At 36.0% G+C, this 25,881-nt stretch overlaps 1 protein-coding gene across 2 annotated transcripts in view; it reads right to left on the bottom strand.

Annotated features, from left to right (window-relative positions):
- Positions 1-15,474: 15,474 nt before the first annotated feature.
- PDGFC (platelet derived growth factor C) overlaps positions 15,475-25,881 on the bottom strand; it is a 168,195-nt gene continuing 157,788 nt past the window's right edge. For both annotated transcript variants that reach the window (XM_028521946.2, XM_036031972.1), the window contains 2 exons: positions 23,451-23,668; positions 15,475-17,062 (listed from right to left, as the gene is read on the bottom strand). In XM_028521946.2, the coding sequence (XP_028377747.1) occupies positions 16,946-17,062; positions 23,451-23,668 (335 nt within the window). In that variant the 3' untranslated portion in view covers positions 15,475-16,945. The remainder of the gene's footprint in view (positions 17,063-23,450; positions 23,669-25,881) is intronic.

Here is a 25,881-nt window from a genome sequence, read left to right as displayed (position 1 = left end):
TCTTATTAAAATACTAATAAAAATTATCAGGTTAAAAATCAGCAAAATAAACCTGAAGCTTAGTAGGCTCCATACTTGAACTAAAGCTTTACTATGAGACAAAAACAATCATTTAGCTAAGCTAACATTCTACATACAAGAAACATGTGGACTACACACTTATTAGAAGTTTATTTTTAAAAATTGACTTCTGATATAAATGGAATCTTTGTGTCACAAGGACCCTCAAAGAGATCACACAACTTTGATTCCCTGCCTGATCTGTTCTGATATCGTGCACATTTCAAGCTGTAGAAAAAGGGTTTCTTCCCATAGAGACCACAGCCTCAGTTTGATCAAACACTCAGTAAAATAAGAGATACCCTCTCCTCAAAAAACTGTCTGCATTATCTGTGTCATTATTATCAATAAATAACATGTATATTTTACTATAATTTATTTATAATAGATTTAAAATATTAGCCAACCACCATTATACTTATCATAGGAATAAATTTATCAATAGATTAAAAGATATTCACCTAATAACAAAGAGTTACAAATGAAATTTTAACAGAAGATATAACTAAATCATGGCATATTCATGCACTGGAATAAGATGAAACAAATTCAATTATGAAAGTTTAATGACATGGAGTAAATAATCATCACACAACATTAATAGCAAAAAAATAAGGGGAAAGTTCAAACATTATGAGACCAAATTCACAAGAGTTATGGGAAAGAATTATGCCAAGATTAACATTAGGGAAAATATTTTATTACATAAAATCAAATCCAAACCCCCCTGAAATTTGGACTTAGTGACAAGCTTTATTGAAGGAGACTCTTCTTTCTGTTTTCACATGTTTCCTATATTAGAAAATGAAATATCACATGTAAAGTTTGTGTTTCTTTGAAGGATATGTGTGCACTATTTTTGAGACAAATGGGAAACCAAATTCTAAGTTAAAAAACCTAATAGCAGGGACACGACTTACTAAGAAGTTAGGAAACTATGGGGGTCATGTTCCAGGCAAGAATTCTTTTTCTATTTTATCCTATTCTAAATCTGGACTATGTTGCATGAGCCATATGGTTTTCCTCTGAGCACATGGTGAGCATTACTTTCTTAGGATTTGGGGTGTCTGGAAGAAAAGGTTCTCAACATATAAAAATTAGGTGGTCGCAATGTTGGAGGTGAGTCCAAAATTGACCAGAGGTTAATGTGCTTAAGCTTTTGTTGTACTCTCTGTCATCTCTCCCATAATTTCATCAAAGAAGTTTCTGTTTTCTGTCTTAGTAATTATCACTGACATACATCTGGCAACTTAATCCATGAGAATCTTCCTGGAGTTCTGTGAGTCAAATTCACCTTGCATTGAGGCATTCTTGAACTTTCAATATTAAATGTAGTTAAACTGCTAGCCTGATTCCCACGGGCTCTGATTTGTAGGGACTGCTTTCACTAGAACTAAAAATACAAGCTAGCAACTGCAGTGCTGATAAAAGAGATGATCTCTAAGTGAAACATCCCCTTTCCCGCTGTGTGGCCTTTTCTGATATATCTAGTAGACAGTATTCTTTAACCATAGATTCAGGCTTATTCCTACAACTAGTCTTCTGAAATTGAGAATTTAAAAAATCATCACCACATCGTTTGCCTTCTAGTTCCCTCTATTTATGGTGTCATGTATTATTAAATTTTGAAGGGTCAAGTTCTTTTACAGTATTAGAAAAGTGCACATATTTGTGTTTACAAAATGTGTATACACAACATCATAAAGTTCACAGATAATTTTGAGTGCATTCATAGACTCCAGGCTAAGAGCTGTTGCTCTAAGAACTAATATACATAAGCAGATTTCTGTAGTCAAATTTTAGAATAGTAACATTCTAATTGAGAGCTATGCTGACTTTCTAAGAAAATTCTATAATTGAACCCTATTTTTCCATTAATTTATATTACAATTTCATAGATGCCTATCTAACTTGCTTTTATGGAAAGATATAATAAAATGATACTCAGACATAAGCATCCCTGAAATAGTAACTTTCCATTATCACCTTATCAATAAACAATAAACCCTGAAATTAAAAAGTCTTTTGAGATGCAGGATGGGGAGTTTACCTCAGTGAAGAAATTCTCCAGAGATTAATAAAATAATAATTGATAATAATTAATAATAATGATAATTAATAAAAATAATTCATTCTTCACCTTTATAGTTCTTAGGAAATCTATCTCAAATTACATCTGGATATATGTATTTTTACAAATATTAAAAGGAATCTCTGCAGGTGATTTGGCAACACAATTGAATAGCTACAATATGAAAGAGAAGGAAATTTAATAGAATACTCTGAAAAGTGTAGGTGTAGCTTAGAAAAAAACTTCAGTGGAGCAAGTTCCTGGGAACACACTATCTTTACGACTGAAATATCTACACACGAATACACAAAATGTGGCCAATAAACAAAATGAGGAATTGAAATAATGAGAGATTGAGAAACAATTATAATACCATGTCAAAATGAATAAACAATACTGATGAGAGAGCATGAAAATGCAAGGGTATACTTTGTTTAAAGAAGAAAAAAAAAGGAGGGTTTTTAGATAAAAGAAGATCAAAAGAAACATACTACTGGACTGTGCTATGGATTACTGTACTATCTCAAGGGCCTAGAAATGTTTTTCTTATGTCATTTCTAAATGGACATTGAGGCAACAACATAATATTTGAGGAGGCTCTGAATTTAACAAACATTCACTAGGTACCAAATCTATGGGAAGCTCATTAATAGCTAGCTGCAAATGTTATACATAAAATGAGACCAGTGCCTCCTTGAGGTTGGCTACAGTCTTGCTAAGGGGAGAGTAATTCTAACAGGATGGTTGCATGTGCCCATGTAACACAAATGATTAGTTAACACCTATTGTGTACTAGTCACTTCACTTAACACTCTACTTACACAATCTAACCTCAGTAGTAGTCCTCTGACCTCTGCATTGACTTGAGTAAAGTGGGGGATCTAAGTGAATAATAAATGGCCAAAGGTCATGCAAGTTGTGCCAGAACTGAGAGTTTACTCCAAAGTCCAACAAAACAACACTGCTGTTACATAAGGCCATGTAAGAAGCACACACTTAACAGAAGCATTAAAAATCTGTGAAGGCATTGCAGGAGAAGCAACATATTAGCCAGTTCTGGAAGGATGAATAGATTTTTTGCAATAAAAGGAAAGAGGAAAGGCATTTAAGTCAGAATAAATGGCACCTATGAAGGTACTGAGCTGAGACCATTCACGGCTGAAGAAGCAACTGAAAGAGTGCATTCAGTAGAATGTCAGGACCAGGATCACCATAAAGCTGTGTGAACTTCATTGCATGATGTGACACAGGAGATTTTTGAGGACGGGAGAGATAATGTGTTTTAGATTCATCTTTATAGAAATAAAAAACATCTTTTGTGTGTTTGATGGAAGAAGGGATTACAGAAGGGGCAGAGGTAGTACAGAGAGAGTAATAATGGACAAGAGGAAAGATCAGTTAAGAAATTAATCATTAGGCTTGAGAGACAATAATGGTCTAAGCAAGGAGAGTGGGTACTGAAAGGGTGGAGCCAACAATGAAAGTGACAGTGCTAGATGGTTGATAAGATGTACAATGGGGTGGGAGATGGAGTTTTAGGATCATTCCCAAATTATTAACTTGGTAGATACCATTAACTAACAGAAAGTGTGAGAGAAGGAGTAGGCAAGGTGAATTCCATTTAACTATTACCTATAGGATATTCAGGTAGATGTTCAGTTGAACAGAGCCCAAACTCAGAAAGAGGAGTGGTCTTGGAGTTATGGAGTGTGGAGTGGCCAGCATATGAGCAGCAGTTGAAGTCATGGAAGCACAGGGGTTGAGTCAGGAAAAGCACACAAACAACCAAGGGTACATGGTAGGAACCAGCACAGGAGACTCAAATGCAGTGCTCCGATCACAGAAGAGAATCAAGAATAAAGGCATACTGGGTAGCAAAAAAATGAAAGAGCTTTTACGAATGGTGGCTAGTAGCAGCACACACATTTACTGACAGCTAAACAGTGTAATATCATCCACTTCTTTTTCAGAGGTCAGTTTTATCAGCAAGGGACTTCAGAGTTCTGACATGTAAAATAGCTGGTGGTTGTATTGACTGTAGGTTCAATATGCACCAACACTATCAGTGTTTCTCAAACTTTAATATATACATGAATCACTAGGAGGCTTGCTAAATATAGAGTCTAATTCAGTTGGTCTGTGATGGGGCCAAAAGCTCTGCATATCTAACAAACTCCAGGTGGTACTGATACTAGTGCATGAACCTCACTTTTATTGTAAGATGCTGGACCAGTTAATGCAAACCTAAGCTCCTCTAATAAGAACACCACATGCAGATCAAAGGAGGTTCTAGTCTCCATGCTCTTTGTGATGTGCAATGCAGTAGTAACAGCACACAGTAAGGTCAACACACAGAGCACAATAATCAAGCCATGACCTAGGAAATTGGGTATGGACACTGGTAAGCTTTACTTGCAAAAGGTAACACATAAAAGAATTTTAAGTTGTCTTAATATTTGAAGAAGATAGTGTTAACTATTGTGTAAGTCAGAACCTGGACTGACGTATGCAAGCTATGGGGAGGCAGACTTGTTCTTTGAAGTGTTCGACAGAATACTGACTCATTGTGTAGTGTTTTCCTTCTCTGTGAATGTTTTCTAACAAAGCTTTAAAAGTAAGTATTGGGAAAAATCTCAGATCATCTAATCTAAACAACCCACTAATGTAACAGATGAAGAAAAGAGGTAGAAGTTTATATGTAACACTCAGGTTATACTGTAAAACTGGTTACTGCATTAAAGACTTGATGATTGTCATTTTTAATTGCAAGTATCCTTTACACTCACAAACTGAAGTAATTACATAAAAATCTTAATTCTAGGGGTCAATATTATGGTCAACTTGTGAAGCAAACAAAAAAGGAATTTTTCATTTCCCCTCCCCACCATGGGTGTGAGTTTCTGAGACATACCAGGAATTTGCATGTATAAGAATATCAGGACACTATCCAGGTACTTAACCATGGTTTGATGTGATTAAATAGCTGTAGATCATTTCATTGACTAACAAACCTTGAGAGGCCTTAGAAAAGTAATTTGGATATTGGCTTAAAGAAGGTTGGTTGCTTTTTTTTTGCATTTATGTATGCAAAGTATATTGAACAAGTATTATATGTGAGATTAAGCTAGTTATTAATGAATTTACTTCTATGGGGTGGCTGTGGAACTGCGGTCTACCTGGGAAACTTGAGGAGGAGAGGGGTTGGGCAGTAAGGTTCAAGCCATTCCTTGTCAGAGCATTTAAGTATCTTTGAATCCAAAGTCAATCAGTTATTAACTGCAAGGTGACAAGCTGACACATGTCCCTCATTGTGCTTGATGAAAAAAGCTGGTCTGGGGATGAAGTGTAATGAGTTTCATGGCCTATTTTGATTCCAGGATGTGGCTGGGTACCCATAGTCTAGGGTTTCCAAAATAGATATTGGGAAACACCTTTGATACGGTCCAAGGTGAAAAATTAAGCTTGCCTTTATAGAAAGAAGAACATAAGCTTTGTTTATCCATAGGCTAATCCTAAAAGCAGATGCATGGACATGCAGAATAGTTTTCCTTCTCCCTTGAAAAGAAATCAAGTATGAACCTCATGCTTTTCTTCAAATGTTTTTACATGTCTGTGTGTGATGTTGAGCAATCATTCAATCCTGTCACATTCCCACTTCCTGACTCAATCTTCAGCTGCAAAAATTAAGATGAAAAACTTCCCACAGAAGTAATCATTACAAAGCATTTAAATATCTTTGGAAAAAAGACAGTTTAAAAACAAATCACTATGATTTATTGCCATACCAGTTAAGACTGCAACAAGACTTAAGTCTTGTTAAGAACAATTTGATGTTTTTATTCTACAATGATGACACAATAAACAGATAAGTCTTATGCAATACAGTAAGATTTTGATTTAGCAAATCATTCTCATTAAGTCATCTAAGTAGATATGGTAATCAAAATTCATTAGTCAAATTATTGTGCCTTTCAGAAGACTTCTAAAGATATTCAACATAGAATTGGTCACTTTAAGTCACTTCATTTCATACCCTGTGCTTAAGTTTAGTTTCTTCTCACAGTGGTAACATACAGTAGTAGGCCCTCAGCCTCCAGGATTCTGAGAGAAGTAAACTCAGCCCCTCCCTCATGTATCTGTTCAAATTCTGGCAAGTCAAGTTTTTAGATCACAGTTTTAGGACAGAAAACAAAGCAAATCCAACTCCAATCAATACATTATTCATGTAATTCCTACTTTCCTTGTAATAGATACATATACCTTATAATTGCCGATTCATGAGTAATCATTTGAAATTCAGACTTCCAATCTAGAAATTTGAAAGATAACAACTACCACACGAATAATCTAAAAAAAATATGGGTGAGGAAATGTTTATTTTATTCCTTGTTCAAATTAAATATGAAAGAATAAGGATGCATATTTTTTAGATTTTAGAAAGGGCTGGTTGCTTCTCAAAAGCTGCTTGTTATTATTATTAAATATACAGACATTTAGTTATGCTAGAAACTAGGTTATTTCATACAGAAGATAGTTTGTATATATCTGTCTACCTGAAGATGCCACTGGAGCTGGTTGTGTATCAATAAGTCCATCAGGAACTTCTTTGAATAACTAGATTAAGCTAATCATTTTTTCTATGATATCTTTTGGTTAATAAGAAACTAAAATAGTGTTTAGTGGGCTGTTGTAATTTTGAATTATATTGGAAGTATCACTTAAGAGCGTAATATTAAACTCTTTAAAAGGTAAATTTTGTACTTCTTGTAAACTATTTACTTATTAAACAAATTTAAGACCATTACAAAATTTATTAAATTTTTCTAAAACAGCAGATAAAAAAAGACACATGTACAGAGTTTTAAATTTAGCTTAAAAATTATTTCACTTTCTACCTGAGTTTTGTGGAAGACATTATCTCACAACTAATGAGAACAAGATAATATCTAAACTTTCTCTACAGATGAGCCAAATCTCTGCAACCCATCTGGTGCTGAATTGTCTCAGTAACTTTTACATTAAATCTGTAACAGGATTTAATGAACGTTTTTATAGAACCATATAATATTTAGTTTGTAAGTGTAAAAATTGGAAATAGCTTATTTCAGTAGCAAAAAATAAAGATTTAAGCACAATGGAAATTACTGTTAGAATCATAACAAATTATAATATTAAAATAGTTTCTAATATCAGGATATGCAGTGAGAGAACTCCAAGCCTCCTGACAAATATGTCTAACTTTGAAGAGAAGCATTCAGAAGAGACAGCATTATCTTGACTTTGTTGTGAGTAGGAGGACAAGGGAAAATGGTTTCTAGGAGATTCCGATGAAACATGGAAATTGAGAAGTGGAGACTGATGCCCAGAAATGAACGTATAGCCTCAATATCTTCACAATGAGTTATGAGTCAGAGATGAAAACTGTTTTATCTGTCCCCTTTCCCCACTCCATGAAGAATAGGTTCATGTTTCTATCAGAGTGAATCTTAGCAAAAGACATTTTGCAAGGCAGCTGAGCAGAATTCTTTCATCAAAAGCTGAATATCCTTACAAGTGCTCTCAACCTCCTCCCTCCAAAGAAACAGAAAATTAAACAGAATATAATATTTAATCCTTACACCATAATTCCCTTTGGCAAACAGGTTTTAGAAAAGTGAAAAGGGAATCAAGAATCACCTTACCCACATCAGAGTAAATAGTAGTCTGGGCACCAACAATGTACGCATTATGGAAATGATCAGAGAAAAATTAAAGGCATGAAAATTGTTCAAGTAAGCAGGGGAGAGAGAAAGTGAGAGAGAAAGAGAGAAAGAGTGAGCTTGAAAGGAAAAATAACCTAAAGAACACAAGAAAATTACCAATGTACTTCATGTTAAAAAAGAGTTTACTAAAATATAAACATAAAACATTTTAATTAAATGTTTTAATATTTTTTATTAATTAAATGTTTATTAAAACACAAAATAAATACTACAATAAACAACATGGAGGATGGTTGTTGAAAAGATTGGCTAAATTTTCAGAGGGCTTATTTCCCTTCTTTTCCTAAAAATAAATCAATAATATATACATTCCAAGTAAAGTGAAAAGTTTCACTAAAGAATAATATGTATGATAGGACTTCATTTTCAATGCACTAATACCTACTTGTCAACCATCCACTTGTGAAATACCCACTTGTTACAACCACAAATAATGTTGTGTAACAATCACCCTCAAAATCACAGCATCTTACAACATGAATCAATCGTTTCTCACCCACGCATCTGAGGGGTTCCTGGACGCAGCAGGATTTGATTCCATGGCCTTATTGGGTCATCTGGGACCAGTGAGCATTCTGCAGCATATTCTTCTCACAGAGATGGCAGGTGCCAAAGGGAGCAAACCCATCTATGTGAGCACATTCAAAGCCTTGGCTCACTTTTCAGTTGAGTTAATTACCTTATTATGGTTGAGTTGTAAGGGTTCTTCACATATTCTGGATATACACAACCTTAATTAGATATATGAATTGCAAATATTTTCTGTCATTATGTCGGTTACCTTTGTCATTTTATTGATAGTTTCCTTAAAGCACAAGAGTTTTAAATTTTGATGGCGTCCAGTGTATTTTTTTTCTTTCTGATGTCATAACTGAGAAATAATTGCCTAAATTAATGTCACCAGAATTTTCTCTTACATGTCTTCTTTAATTAAATATTTTGTTATTCTATTACAGGTGTCCCAGTTTTTCCCCCTTTGCCCTCCTCGCTCAGCCCACTCCCCTGCATTCCCACAGTCATTCCCCACACTGTTGTCTATGTCCCTGGAACATTCGTGCTTGTTTCTTGACTAGTCCTTTCCTCTTCTTTCCACCCTTATCCCCCTTCCCCATCCTCTCTGGTCACTGTCAGTTCCTTGTCTCCATGCCTCTGGTTCTATTTTGCTCATTAGTTTATTTTGTTCATTAAGATTCTCTTATAGGTGAGATCATATGGTATTTGTCTTTCACCAAGTGACTTATTTCATTTAGCATAATATTCTCCCGTTCCATCCATGCTGTTGTGAAAGATAGGAGATCCTTATTTCTTTCTGCTGAGTAGTATTCCATTGTGTAATTGCACCACAGCTTTTTGATCCACTCATTTACTGATGGGCACCTAGGCCGTTTCCAGCACTTGGCTATTGTAAATAGCACTGCTCTGAACATAGGGGTGCTAGAGGAAAACATAGACAGTAAAATTTCTATCCCACAGAGCAATATTTTTGCTGATATATCTCTTACACCAAGGGAAATAACGGAAAAAATAAACAAATGAGACTACACCAAACTGAAAATCTTCTGCAGAGCTAAGAAAACCATCATCAAAATGAAAAGGGAACCAGCCATAAGGGAGAACATATTCACCAATGATAACTTGAACCAGGATTTGATCTCCAAAATATATAAAGAACTTACACAACTCAACATCAGGAAGTCAAACAGCCCAATTAAAAGAAGAGCAAAAGGACCTGAATAGACAGTTCTCCCAGGAGGACATACAGAGGGCCCAGAGACATATGAAAGGATGCTCAGCATCACTAGCCATCAGAGAGATGCAAACGAAAACCACAGCAAGATACCATTTCATACCGGTCAGAATTACATCATTAATAAATCAGCAAACAAGTGCTGACAAAGTTGTGGAGAAAAGGAAACTCTAGTGCACTGTTGGTGGGAATGCAGGCTGACGCAGACACTGTGGAAAACAGTATGGAATTTCCTCAGAAAACTAAAAATGGAACTGCCTTTTGACCCAGCAATTCCACTGCTGGGATTATACCCTAAGAATCCTGAAACACCAATTCAAAAGAAATGATACACTCCTACATGCTTTTCTAAGTTCAGTTTTATCTTTTTCATTTAGATTTTTTATTTATTTTGAGTTAATTTTTGTATATGGTGTGAGGAAAGAGTCCAGTTTATTATTTTGCCTATTCAGTTGTCCTAGCAACCTTTGTTGAAAAGAATACTCTTTTACCATGAGCATAAATGGAGAGTTTATTTCTGGACTCTCAATTCTGTTCCATTGCTCTGTATGTTTAAACTTATCAGCTTTACCATGCTGTAACCTTGTAATAAATTTTGACATTGGGCAGTGTGATTTGTACAATTTTGTAGTTGTTTTTCAAGATTTTTTTTTGGCTATTTTAGGCCCCTTGAATTTCCATATGAATTTTAAGATCTACTTTGTAATTTTTTCATTAGAAAAGCCAACTGGAAATTCATGTGTAATTTAAAAAATAATAAAATTACTAATTTTATAAGGTATGCTTTCTACAAAAATACTTAATTTCTTTCTTAAATTTTATGTAGCTTTATACCGAATAGATTGACTCTAGTGGCTTACCAGTTATGAACCAAATTGGATTTGGTGTGTTTGTGCAAATGCTGAGGCAGAGTACAAAAAGATGTAATTAACAACTTAATAGACAGGAAATGATTGAAATAGATCAGTTGGAATAGTGCTCCATAAAAGAGCACAGAGCACATGTTGGCAGAGGGATGCTGGGAATACTGTACTGGTGTTTTCAGAAAACTGAGTATTCACTAGAATTCTATGTTAAGTTTGATGATGCAAAATGACTCAAGAGGCAAACGATATTATGAATCATCAGTTCTGATATGTGTATATGTTCACATTTTAAAGACCATTTTAACTTCTGCCTCAAAAATGTAATCATACCATTGCATAAGTATCCTAAATATGATTAATATATAAATGAATTGGTGAATCTCTTTAACTTTGGAAAGAAGTAATATATGAGATATGGTTGGTGGTAGGAAAACCATTAACTGGAAAACCTAACATTTAGTTTCAAAGCATTGTGAAAGAGGAAAAACATTGTATCACATCCCAAGGAATAGATATTTTTGTCATGTTGGCCATAGGCCGAAGTGATTAACACTAAAAAAAGTACCCAGGTCCCATCCACTAACTCCTCCCTTTTACAGACTAGTAAAAGGGAACTTTTAGCTGAAGTTCAGAGATACTGTGGAACTCAAGAGTTCCTGATGTCATAATCAGTGCTATATATATATTTTTTAAATCATTTATTTCATTAGACTAGAAGGCTAATGAGAAATCAAAATGAGGGTTGGTAATTGTACTGCAGTATGACCTATTTACAATTGAAATATATTCCTGGGAGCACAGGAGAAATAGTGCCTAAGGCTGCTGGTGGAAATTAAGGAAGGAAAGCTTCATGGAGGAGTGGCTGAGACTTCAGAGAGTACTACGTAGGCCCATGTAGGAAGAGTGCTCCACAGAGAACACAGCACTTGCCAGCACAGGGCTGCAAGGGAGCGAGAGCAATTTCAGGAAACTGGAAGCATCACCAATGCCGGGTATTAGGCTTGATGGTGCAACTAAGCAGAAATGAGATTATAGTGGGTTGTGAGTGCAAAGCCAAGAATTAAATTTTAATCTTGTGGAGTTCCATTGTAAGATTTTCACCCTGCTGACATAACTGGATTTGTTTCCTTTCTCTTAGTAAGTGTGGAGGGTTGATTAGAGGGGAGTTGAGGCCAGAGTCATGAAGACCAGAAAGTGATCATTGCATTAAAATGGGGGTGAGACATGAGGGTCTAAATCAGGACAGCAGCTACAGAAATGGAGAGGTAGGCACAAATATAGGAGAAACGGAAAAGGTAAAGTCAACAGGACTTGCTGAATAATTACATATGAAGCATGAATGGAGAACAGAACGTAAAGCAAATCCATTATTATTATATTTTCAGTTTTTCTACTTCCTATGAATGAAAGGATCATGATATTTATGAGTTTTAAATGTATTTATAATAAATAATTAAAATAGTTTAAACTATCACAATCCTGGAGATGAGGATACTACATAATATTAAGTGTGTAATACTTAGTGATGTTAAGACTTGTATTTCAGGGGAAAAGGGTGAGGGGTTTGCAGGAGCAAGTATAAAGGACACATGGATAATAACGGGTGGGTGGAAATGGGAAGGTGGTGGGGAGGTCTGGGGGGTGGGCTGGGGTGGGTGGGAAAGGCAGAAAACTGTACTTGAACAACAATTAAATAAAAAATAAAATAAAAAGACTTCTATTTTCTACCTTTCCTTAAACTCAGTCACAAGCATAAGGAAATGGAGTGAGTGAAGCTCCACAGTGTGGAGTCTCATTACTGTTATTGGTACATTTTCTATGTGCATATGATTACCAGGTGAGGAAGAAAATGAGAAATGAAAAATAAGGACCTGAAAGTCTGTCTTATACCAATTAAACTTCCTCTTTGATTTTATAAAATCACTACATAAAGCAGTTCACCCTTCAGGGACAAAGTCACATATCACAGATACAAAACAGTTTGATGTAAATATAGTTAATGCTTTTTTTAGAATTCTGAGAAATGTTGGTCACATGTGCCATCAATGGGTTCAATGTTTTTAGTAAAATGCAGTCAGAGCTGTGAATGAGTATTAAGCAGTTAAGTCTCATATCCTTCCCACTCACTGACTAGCAATAGTGTGTGGGGCTGCCACCTTTATAGAGTAATTTCTTCTGGCTTTCACCATTTTATAAGTAAACAAAAATATATAGTAGGAAAATGAGGACTTCCAGCCAAGATGGAGGCATAGGTAGATACACTGTGCCTCCTCGCACAACCAAAAGGACAACAACAATTTAAAAACAAAAAAACAACAAGAACTGACAGAAAATAGAACTGTATGGAAGTCCAACAACCAAGGAGTTAAAGAAGAAACATTCATTCAGACCTGTAGGAGGGGCTGAGATGGAGCAGGGGTGGAGAGGACTGGAGGCAAGGTGGCAGCTAGTGGACTCAGCAAGGCGGTGGATTGTGGATGGGGCACAGCACACCAGGAGGCTGGCAGACTGGGTGGTCCCACATTCGAGCACAGATAAACCAAGCAAAACTGGGGATCAGGACAGACACGTAACCCAGGGCTCCAGCTTGGGGAAATAAAGCCTCAAACCTCTGATTGAGAACACCTGTGGGGGTTGAGGCAGCAGTGGGAGAAACTCCCAGCCTCACAGAAGAGTTCATTGGAGAGACCCAGAGGGTCCTAGAATGTATACAAGCCCACCCACCTGGGAATCAGCACCAGAAGGGCCAAGTTTGCTTGTGAAGTGGAGGAAGTGACTGAAATCTGGCACACAGAGGAGCAAGTGCCTTTGTTCCCTCTTGGACCCCTGCCCCACATATAGCATCATAACCCAGTGACTGGGTTGCCCTGCCCTGGTTAGCACCTAAGGCTCTGTCCCTCATATGTAGCAGGTGTTTCAAGACAAAAAAAAAATATGGCCCAAATGAAAGAACAGATCAAAGCTCCAGAAAAAAATACAACTAAGCAACAAAGAGGTAGCCAACCTATCAGATGTCCAGTTCAAAACACTGGTAATCAGGATGCTCATAGAATTGGTTGAATTGGATGAAAAATTAGATGAAAAAATGAAGGCTATGCTAAATGAAATAAAGGAAAATGTACAGAGAACCAACAGTGATGGGAAGGAAACTGGGACTCAAATGAATGGAGTGGACCAGAAGGAAGAAACACCAATCAGAAAAGAATGAAGAAACAAGAATTCAAAAAAAAATGAGGAGAGGTTTAGGAGCCTCCAGGACATTTTTAAACATTCTAACATTCAAATTATAGGGGTACCAGAAAGAGAAGAGGAGAGCAACAAGTGGAAAAGTTATTTGAACAAATAATGAAGGAGAACTTCCCCAATCTGGCGAAGAAAATAGACTTCTACGAAGTCCAGGAAGCTCAGAGTTCCAAAGAAGTTGGACCCAAGGAGGAACACACCAAGGCACATCATAATTAGATTATACAAGTTTAAAGATAAGGAGAGACTCTTAAAAGCAGCAAAAGGAGACAGTTACCTACAAAGGAGTGCCCATAAGACTGTCAGCTGATTTCTCAAGAGACCTTGCAGGCAAGAAGGGGCTGGAAAGAAGTATTCCAACCCAGGAAAGGCAGATAAAGTGCTTCTCAGATAAGGTCAAGTTAAAGGAGTTCATCATCACCAAGCCCTTATTATAGGAAATGTTAAAGAAACTTATCTAAGAAAAAGAAGATAAAAACCATGTACAGTAAAATGACAGCAAACTCACAATTATTAGCAACCACACCTAAAACAAAAACAAACTAAGCAAACAACTAGAATAGGAACAGAACCACAGAAATGGAGATTACATGGAGGGTTATGAACAGGGAAGTGGGAGGGGGAGAGAGGGGGAAAAGGTACAGAGAATAAGTAGCATAGATGGTAGGTAGAAAACAGACAGGGGGAGGGTAGGAATAGTATGGGAAATGCAGAAGCCGAAGAACTTACCTGTATGACCCATGAACATGAACTGAACGGGGGGAATGTGGGTGGGAGGGGTTGTACAGGGTGGAGGGGAGTGAAGGGAGGAATATGGGACAAATGTAATAGCATAATCAATAGAATATATTTTAAAAGTAAATATTAAAAAAATAAAAGGGAAAGATGCTTCATTCAATGGTTGGAAATGCTGTTTTAAACACAGTTAACACAGTTCATTTATGATAAGATTTTATAGATTTTATAGTATGCTAACAAGAGTAGTGCATTGCCAAGAGGAAGACTCCAAGCATTGTACTTTCAGAGGATCTCACTGAAGCTGTTATCTAGTAGGCTTTACAAGGCTGGGACAAAACTATGAGAAGGTAAGTCAATAACACAGGATATGGATGTGTACATTTTTCATGTGGCTGGGCACAGGTAGGTAGGGCTGCCAGGTGGAAAAGTAGCCACCAGAAAAGTACTACTTAGAAGTGTCTGAGGACAGCATGGCCCTGGGCCCCAGTGTGTCAGGCAAGTTGAAAGGCAGAGATAAGAACCAGCTCTGGATAGAAATCTACAATGGAAACTGAGGATTCACACCTCGAAATGTCTTACATAAAATATATTCATCCATATGCCAAATCCATTTAGGCTCGCCCCATTTAGGATTTGCCATTGAAAATGAATCATGAGTGGAAAGTTACAGAGTTTTTCTTTCCCCAGTTTTATACTGCCATGCAATCTATCATTAAGCATTTCATAAATCACAGAACAACTTTCAAGTCATTTGCAATTTAATTGACCAGAAATCAGTATCCGGATCAGTAAGAAAAAGAAAAGTACTGCTCAAAAGCTTTGGAGACAGGAGGCAGGGAAGCCTCAATGGAAATCTTCCCTTTTCTATCTGTCTTTTAAACGGACCTCAGTCTTTGCATAATGAACATTCATGGTAACACAACACGATTGCTTTTCATTTTCTGGGCGTTTAAGAGACAAATCTTGCGCGCGCACACACACACTCAGTTTCTCCCCAAAATAGCCACATTCTTTTATTTGGTGATTTAATACATTTTTTAATTCAAATAGCCACCACATAACCTAGGCACAATATTAAGCATTTTACAAGCAAAGAATTTTACTGATTTTCTTTTCAATTGCCAAAGAGTACAATAAGTGAATTGGTTAAAGGATATACTTCTGTACATTAAAATATCCATGTATTTATACAAGTGTGTGGAACGGAATTTGAAGAGAATAAAACCAGAACATCACAATAAATAGGATGTGTTCCTCCAGGACAGCAGAGCACACGCTGTCAAGTCTCTGTTTCCAAGGTGCTTCCTGTTCCTCTGAGCTAGGCTCACGTTTCGCACGGTAAGGGCTGGGGGTTAGTAATGACTGGGTCTGAACGCCTGTTCTCTCGAACGTCACCTTTTCTTTGCATCTTCAATAACAGGAGTGGACACGGATATGATAACTTATTTATTTTGAAAAGCCTTTGCCACTTACCAAATTCTACTTATTTCCCACGTCAGTATTTTAAAATGCAGATTCATCTAAGCTCTAGCACCATACAAGAATGAAATGTGTGTGTTTTTGTCAGAACAACAATATTTTATATCATCTGTGTTCCTCTGCTTATACCAATTCTGTTTAGAAAAATTTGCCAAGCTAAAAATAGTTGATCTAGGTTGTCATAAAAAAGAATATTAAATACCTTTGGTAAAAATAGATATATTTAACAAGATTAGAAAAGCAAACAGTTATAATGTCAAAAGGAGAATATAAAAATGTACACAATAAAACACATAAACCAACTTATAAAGTGAAGATAAGGCCACTCTTCTTTTCAGGTTTGTCTCTTCCAAACCCTGAATGTAGTTCTTGTCTTCTAAATGGTAGAAATTTTTATAAGAAATATGGAAAATCCAGTCTTTCTTATCAGCATGACCCAAGTTTGATTTATAGCAACACAGTTTCTTTTTTTAAAACCAAGTTTGTAGACCATAGAACACTATTGTTTATATATGTGAATATAAGGAAAAAAATTCCAGATTTCTGTGATTTTAGGCCCAGAACATGGAGCTGAAGAGTTAATAAGCAAGGCAATAGAATCACGTGCTCACTTGCACACACTTTGTTTTCCTGTACTGACATTAACCTAAGTCATATCAAGACAACTGAAACATAGAACACAGCTAGCTGAGTAAGTGCACGGTAACTCTGTAACTAGCTAGTGATCTACAACATTTCATATTTTTTCCACGCCCCGAGACCTTTTCTCCTGTCATCTGGGCGTCCTCTCAAGAGAGCTGTTGCACAACTCCTAAATCCGGTTGGTGTCTCCTCTTTAAGAACACACTGTAAATCCTGAAGGATGAAAGGTCCCTGAAGCAAACAACTGAGATTACGGATGGCGATAACGCATCAGTTCTCTAACAGAAGCAGCCGCTGAGCTGGACTGTTCTGGGAGAAGGCTGCATGGGGAGATGCGTTATCCTCCTGTGTTCCCTCTGCACACACAGTCACACTCCTCATGGTGCTCCAGGGCCACGTCGGTAAGAGATTTATGCAATCCTCTGACACCGATCTTTGGTCTCAGCTGAAGGACCTGGAGGAAGGAACAGTGTAAACCACCGTTAAAATCAACCAGGGTCTTTCATTAATGATCTCGCAGACAAGTATAATTTCAGGAAACAAATGTGGGGTCCATCAAAGACCTACACATTTTATTATTTTTTTCTAGTGAAGGCATTATGAATACATTCCCCTGCCTCTCAAACAAAATCATAAATGATCAATTTTTCATGAAAGAAAGAATGTTCTAATACCAAAATTTTGGGAGGATGATGCCTCAGAATAAAGGACAGTGTTTAAATTGAAAAACTCACTAAGCAATCTCTATGTTACTCATAGAACAACACGAGAGAGGATTTCACCTTAAGTATTTTGGAACCACTACTGCACTGTTAATTTTTCTGTTTGGTAGTTTCTCACACTCATTCATTTATTCACGCATTTAACAAATATTTATACTTGAAGCAATACATGCAAGTACTGCTGTACTGTGAAGAGAAACATGATCACTCTGCAGCTGAGTTAGCTCAATTACGCCACTCATTAATTTTCTTGGCTATACTTCAAGTCCTCTATAAACTTGATGAGATGGATTAGATGTACTTCATAGACATCAGCCTCCGTCACAGCTAACTTTCTGCAGCTGGATCCTACTGTGCAGTCTATGGAGATTTGGCAATAACAATAATGGCTGTATTTTATGAAGTTACTTGCAGCTTGGATTGCTGGGATTTTTAATAAGATATACAGCAAAATAGGCACTGATGCTAAACATATTTCCTTTCAACACTGTGACAAAAGGACATAGCTATGTATTCTATAAAAGATAATCTGAGGTCCTGGAAAACAACTACCTATTCAATGTGTATCCCATTTGATTTCATAAAATAGAAATAATAAATTTTTAGAAATGATGTTTGGATTCTAAACAAACACTAGAGCACATGATAACATGAAGTTGTCTTTCTTGCTTGTTGGCTTTCTGGGTACAACACAGACAACTACATAGAGCAACTTTTAAAAGTTCCTGGAAATTTTCATTAATCCCAAAAGGCACAAGTCAAGTCTTATGACTGTTCTCCTTGAAGATTTTTAAAAATAGAGAATGTATTCCTCATTTAGAGACTGTGAGCATACCAAAGGTTAATTAGCTAACATTTTTTGAATGCTTATGAGTGCTAGCCACTATAATAAGGTTTTTACATACTTTAACTCACAAGAATTCTGTGAAGTAATTTACAACTACTCTCCCTATTTTATACACGAGTAAACAGAAGCTTAGAGAGAAGTGACATTGTCAGTATTTGTATTTCAACCACACATGAATTATCAGAGTAATAGATACTAATTATATAAAGACTCAAAATATGCATGTTACCAGCCATACATTCTATTCTTTTAGTAACTTTCTTTGTAAAAAAAGATAAACTGTAAAGTCTTGCAATAACTATAACAGTCAGCTTTTAAATTAGATTTTCAATTACATTTCATAATTCTAGAATAAAAATTACTTAAAAGTATTATTTTAATGTGAAACTCAGCTCAATGACTATTGAATTTATCTTTTCATGTGTCTAGTACATATTTACTCTTTGGCACAACTTAAGATGGCGTCAAAATGAACTGCTCCTAAGGTATTTGTGCTGTATCTTATTATCATACCCTTGTTACAAATTGTTTCTGGACTGAGGCTAGGTAGACAGATAAACTGCAATATTGGCATAGCCAAACATTTTCATTCCTAGCTCCACTTGTATATGCTTTTCCAGTTAGCAGGGAAAAAGAAACCACTAAGAAATGTGAAAGTTAGAGAGGCTGCCATACGCAGTCCTGCCCGTGACTCGAGGCTAGGGTCCTGCAGTCCTCCCTTCTCTAGCACTGCTTGGGTCAAGTGCATTCACCAAATGCAATCCCCTGCTCTCCCCCCAGTCTTCATCCACACATGTCTGTGGAGATTTACAAAGAGCAGAAGAATCTCTTAGTGGTCTAGTGATGCCAAAGCCTTGGGTAAGAAATTCTAAGACATGGTGGTGGGACCATAATTATCGTTTTCCTTCTTAAGTCTATCTGAAAGTTCTAACCAGAGAGGAGAAAGGCGGACTTGGAAGGTGACCGGCAGGTCCTGGATAATATTAAAGATGATAATTTCGTTTTCAGGATGTAGTTTATGACACAAGAAACCAGGTAGAAACATGCCTCACAAAATTTTGAGGGAAAGGTTCAAACTAAAATTACAAGTTCATGAAAAAGTAATCCAGGGAAAAGCTAAACCCAGAGACTACGGGAAAGAATAGATTAGGTACAGAAAGAGGCATCCAGGAACAGATGCAGATGTACCCTTGCCCAAAGGGTGCAAAGTGCCCTTACATTCTGGGGGGGCCACAGAACCTTGCAGTTGGGACTCATTACTACAGTAAGTCAATTACATGGAATACTTCCCTCCAAGAACAAGATCTATGCAAAAAAAAAAAAAAGGAAGAATGTACTTGATGTTATGAAAAAATAAAATTAAATACGTGAAAATAAAAACGAGGTAAAAATCATTAGGCATTAAGAATGGAAAAAAGAAACAAAAAGGGTTTGTTGTCAGAATATCCTACAGATCTTCTTGCCAGAAAGAGAATACCCTTCCGACCTCTGGGCAAATTCATGAAATCTTTGTCAATCATTTGCTATCACTGAAGAATAAGACTAGGCACAGAGGGAAAAATAAAGATGAGGGAGAGAGAAGCTAGTTTGTATCAAGGGCTTGCGATGTGCCGGACCTTGTTCTAAGTGTTTTATAAAGATCACTTCTTGAATCCTCACGATAAAGGACGAGGGTTGGAAGCTCACTTCACAGGTGAGGAAATGGAGGCACAAGGGGATTCAGTAATTTGCTTAAAGTCACGTTGCTAACAAATGGCATGTTCAAAACTCTGGATGTCTGGTTTGGTACTGTGCTCTTAGGCACGACACTTTCTTGTTCCTTAGTCCTCAATTTGGTAGTAACAAAGAAAAATAAGCAATAATTATGAAATAGTGAAAGTTCTCTAACAGAGAGCTCTTTCAAACCCAACACATGCACAAAGAAGGATGAACTAATTATACTGGGATTGGCAGGAAACTAAAAAATGTTTTAGGAAGAGGAAGTATCTAGGTTTATACATATGTAAAGTTCCTGTTTCACTTTTCTGAAAAATCCTGTTTGGGAGATAGCAACACCATTAAGGAAATTTTATTGATAGATAGATAGATAGATAGATAGGGATATGGGCTAAAATGCCTTCTAATAAAAAGTATCTGGTGATAGATACAAAAGCAATACGAATCTTAATAATATTATGCTGTAATATTACATTAAAACATTATAACAATAATATTCTTATGTTTTATGAGCCTTTTAATTTTCTAAACTCATTTTTGATCAGGGTTGAACAAAACCCAATGACAGTGCTAGAGGAAACCAAAAGAGTATATTAATTTATTTATATTTGTAGGAACACAACAAATATTTTCAGCTTAATACTGAGGGAGACTGTCACAGCAGAGATAGGTGAAGGAGAACTTTTAGGCTCCGCCTGTGCTTCTGCCTTCTCTTTGAGGTGGGATGGTCTTCGGAGTGAAAATGGAAACAATGCTCATTGAAAAGAATTAAAGCCCAAGAAGAGCATCTTTTCAAATAAGTTAAATCTTTAGATTCAAATGAAAGGTATTCAATGACCTAACACTTCTGATAATACTTTAAGTTAAGTTTAAGAAATAATTTCATTTCCTGGCTGGTGTAGCTCAGTGGACTGAGCATGAGCTGCGAACCAAGACATCGCAGGTTCGATTCCCAGTCAGGGCACATGCCTGGGTTGCAGGCCACGGCCCCCAGCAACCACACATTGATGTCTCTCTCTCTCTCTTTCTCCCTCCCTTCCCTCTCTAAAAAATAAATTAAAAAAGAAGTAATTTCATTTATTCAGGAGTAATATTAGATGAAGAACTTATTTCCAAAATATAAGACTGAGAAAAAGTCAGCCCTCAGAAATTATGAATTATACCAAATAAAAACCCTCCCCCCATCCACAGGGTAATTTGATCATTAACAGAAAAGTTAATGATAAAATTAAGACTTGGTTATTGTTGGAGATATGTGTAAGAAGGATGAAGGAGGTACTACATAATGTTTCTGCACACCCACATTAGAGATGTGGAAACCTGCACCAGATGGTCATATAACTACACACCTAAAGGTAGATATGTGCACACATCCAATGCATACGTGATCAACCCCACCCAAAGACCAGAGAGTAATGGATTAATGTCATTCTGGAAGAAGGCCAGCGAGGCTGTAAGCAGTGCCCACAGCCCCTCCCCACACAAGAGTCTCACCTGAGACTTTAAAACAGATATTACAAGTTCTGTGGCAACTTCCTGCATAACCCTAAAACTAACGTTATTTGGGAAAAAAAATTTACAAGGACAGAATGGAGGAGGATTGGCTTCACCTGCAGACCAATTTATCAGACCAAAAGTATTATACGGAATCAGCATGTAATAAGCTGCTTTAAGAAAGCTGATACAACTGGTCTGGATTTTATAGATCTCAGAATGGTGGTGATAGACCCAAGACTTGTTGGCTAAATAGGGTCCCCAAATATACTCTGTTTGTAAGCACCTGCTTTAGAAAGTTCAGAATGGAATGATTTCAGGTGGGAAAGGATCACTCAAGTTTAATTCCTATTCTCATTATGTCCTTTTATGGTAGGCCATTCAACTCTAATATTAGCCTAGCTTTTAAGGTATTATTTTAAGTTTAATCTGTTTGGGAACTACTATATTAAGGGTTTCTTCTGGACTAGCCATCCCAGTTCCTGGAGCAGCAATAAGGCTGGTCTGTGGGCATGGCCGGGGCTGAGGGGAGCTCCCTGAGCCCCCAAGTTCATGACTATCTACTTCCTGAAACTGGAGTGCAGACTGTTCCCAGCATAAGGCTCTTTAGAAGAATGCAGTTAGAAATGAAAGTAAAACATGAGTAATGGCAGTAAATAGTGCTATTTCTAATCACAGGCTTCCAGTATGGGATGTTAGCTACTAAAAAATGTTATCCAGTAATTATGGGAAAAAAAAAACAGCTAGGAAAAGCCACAGAGAATTGTCATATTTTATACTACTTTATTGAAGTTAAGTATCCTAGTGATGGCTACAAGTTAATGGCAAAACTAGGATGGAAACAGGGTCCATTGTCTTCTGGAATGCAGTGCTTCGTCTTCTACTGTAGCAACTGTGATACAATGTTGCTGAAGGGCAGGGCAGCCAGATCACGGGCAATGTGTGCTACCCTCCCTATTTACAACACCTAAGAGATAAGGGTTTCACTGATGTCTTTATGCAATGACAAAAAATAATCATTTGATTTATTAAGCAGATATTTTTATTATATTGGTGGAAAAAATAAAAGCTAATGAAATGAAGCTATACTGAAATGAAGTCAGGAAAGCAGATTTTGGCTTGGTATAATGTAAATGTTTTGTAAAAATCCAAGTGGACTCATCAGGAATGGACTGCTTCTTGATATAGGGATGCTACATGATGCTCTTGGAGAGATGGTGGCATAGAATTCAGGATATTGTAGCACTAATGCAAATTTGACCCTGGCTGGTGTGGCCCAGTGGATTGAGCATCGGTCTGTGAACCAAAGGGTTGCTGGTTTGATTCCCAGTCAGAGCACGTGCCTGGGTTGTGGGCCAGGTCCCCAGGTGGGGGTACATGAGAGGCCGCCAATCCATGTTTGTCTCCCTCTCTTTCTCCTCTCTCTAAAAGTACATAAATAAAATATTTAAAAAGGAAAGAAAATTTAGAGTATGTAAATTCTAAGGTTCCCAAGTCTGAAAAACAACAACTGAGATTAAATATTCTGTTTTTCTTGATTCCATAAAGAGATAAAGAGGCAAAGAATCTATGAAAGGTTTAACGTGCTATTTGGGAAACCATGAATAATAGGAAGACTGGTATAATTATGAGCAAGTCTTCTTGGGATTTATGTGCCCACATTGCCCCAAATGGAAAAATAAATACCAAAGATCTTCTTTCTCCAAAATAGACAATAATCCATCTTCAAGTTTCTCTTTAAAACATTCCCCTTCATATTTTTGACAGTTGAGAAGTTTTACCCATGTGTTATGCTATTAAAGAACATTTTGGTTTTTGTATGAGAGAAAATTTCACTGACTGCCCATGGTGTACTATCAGAGGATAAGCTTCCAACATGCTTATGTCTGGGTTTTTGAGGTAAAAGTCCAATTTTAGAACATAAGAACATAAAGTATTTTGTAAAACTTTTTTTATTAATGCCACATCATCTCAAACCAAAAAATCATTTCAGATACACTGTTTTGTTATTTTTAAAGTAACAAAACACTCCAAGGAACCCCAAAAGAAAATGATATACCTACCTCATGATATTTTTTAGTAACTTTGCTTGGGACACACTGACACTCATTGCAATTGTGGAGACAACAGGCACAGTTTCCACCACAGCGTTTCACCAGGAGACAACCTGGCCAGAAAATAGTATCGGTTCTCTTTAGTTCTTCCCTTATGGACACCGAGAAGTTACGAGGTGTGCAGCTGTACAATCTTACCTCCTCTTTTAGAAGGTTCAGATCCACCACTGCATGGCATAAAAGAAAGAAAAAAACAATAGATATTTATGTTTGGAGCCTGAATGTATTTTATTAAACTCTTTTCATAAAGAAATCTAACTATTTCATGAACAATAATCCTGACAATATCCCTTCTTATTTTAACTAAGTTTTGAAGCTATGCAGCTTGCAAGTTGGACCTTCTATTTTATAGTAAACAAAGCTTCATTATGACTTAGTGACCAATAAAGAGATGTCATTGTGCAATATTAAGAACAGAGCCAACAGAACAGTTGAGGGCTATAAATAGGAAACTACAGAGGAAAAAGAGGGCTACACCTTTTAACCTTAGTAAAAAAAAGTAAACAAGGAGGCTATTGGAGGGAAGAACAGAATGCAAGCTGATGAGTACTCTGATTAACAAATAAATGCAATTTTTAAAGGCATCAGAAGCTCACACAATTCATGAAGAACAATGTACAGAAACTTGTCAACAGAACTTTCTATACTCTTTCTGACAATAAGAATCATAAAACGTCAAAAGGAAATGAATAAAATGAAATTTTGAAGACAGCTGAGTGGACCATGAAATGAAAAAAAGTGATACATTTTAAAAGAAAATAGGTTGTTGGAAAGCGCTGCTCCTGGTGCACTGAGAACTTCTGGTCTTTAAAATTTAATTTAACTCTGATTCTATTCTTCTTCTAAGGACAGAAGAAATATCTAATGTATAACCATTGTCTCTATTCTTTTAACAAGTTGGTTAACTATGTTGTGCTTTATTCTTTAAAAGAATACCTATTTGTCAAGACGAAACAAAATATCCTTTCATCAGATTATGGCAGTAAATTCTCAAAGAACCATTGTTTTTAACTACAAAATGATACTACTTTAGTAAAGTTATACAAAAATGTCATGTAATGTTTGATATGAATTAATCTATAATATATAAATAGTAGTTTATTATTAGGATAAGCATCTATAGTATAATTTTAATTTCTGCTTTATAGCTTTGCCTTTTTCCTCCTAGAAATATCCAAATAAAAACAATTCCAACAAAACTGAAGAGTTTTGGATAATAATAATAATTCATTGGAGCTTTATTCCCATCAGAAAATTCAGGTTTTATTAAAATTTAGGAAAATTATTTATAATATAATAAATATATTTAAATACCTTTTGCTAGTATTGGAAACATTATAACAAAAATTGAAAGAAAATAAAAGTTATTTTCTGTTTACAGACTGCCTCAAATAATAATCATCACTATGTAATTCAGTTTTAAAAATTAAGTACCACCTTTTCAAAACAATTTTAAAATGACAAAGTAATTACAGACCAAATGCTTATTTTCTTGGTTATGTTATATTGTATATGTAATCAAATTTTTCTAAAATGCCAAAGGGAGCCGATGTATTTTTTAAAAATGTATTGTAAGTTATGCATATGCAATCATAAATTATAGGACATATAAACTATATGACTGACTAAAACCTTGGTCAAGTTTAGGAAAACGCCAAGAAATGCTAACTCAATAGGTTCATTTCAACATTTTATTCAGTTAAAAATTATTTTTTCTAACTCAGTAGAAAAATCTCTGTTTTATTTAAGTATCTAAAGATTTCCTTTTAATATGAAAAATGATCCTGTGAAAGCTTTTGCATATTTAAGGGAAAATGAGTTCATTCTTTTGAGTGCTATAAAAGACCAACTTATCTCTAATAAAATTAATGAGATAACTAGGTTAAATGTCACATATTTTACCTGACTCATTTTGCTGAACTAATAGTATATGTACATATCGCTCTTTTATTGTTTAAGCTATATATGAGCTTATTTGAATCTTTTCTATAGAAGCTCCTATCTGGGTCGGAAGGAAGAAAACCTAAAACATGCACACACATACGAAGGTCGGTTGCCAAAATTTGCAATGCTCATTTAAGATTTATACTTCTTTAGAATGTGAATGAAGCTCTTAGCTTTGAAAGGATATTCATCTACCTCAAATAGCTTTAAACACACTATTTCATGCAACTAGAAAATGAGACTGTGTATGTTCACTCTAAAATGTTTACTTAACCACAATAAAAGGTTAGATAGATTTCCCAAGTGAACTAAGTTATGATACCTGCTACAATGTGAAAATTTAAACACACTTTCAACTTGGCTTCCACTCATTTATCATGTTTGACACAAAAGTCAAAAGCTCTTTTCAAGTACTAGTTAAGCCTGACTTAGAAAA

The sequence above is a fragment of the Phyllostomus discolor genome, chromosome 8 (assembly GCF_004126475.2).
Source record: "Phyllostomus discolor isolate MPI-MPIP mPhyDis1 chromosome 8, mPhyDis1.pri.v3, whole genome shotgun sequence".
Lineage (NCBI taxonomy): Eukaryota > Metazoa > Chordata > Mammalia > Chiroptera > Phyllostomidae > Phyllostomus > Phyllostomus discolor.
Note: the sequence above shows the minus strand (reverse complement) of the source record. Positions and strands in the feature narration are given on the sequence as shown.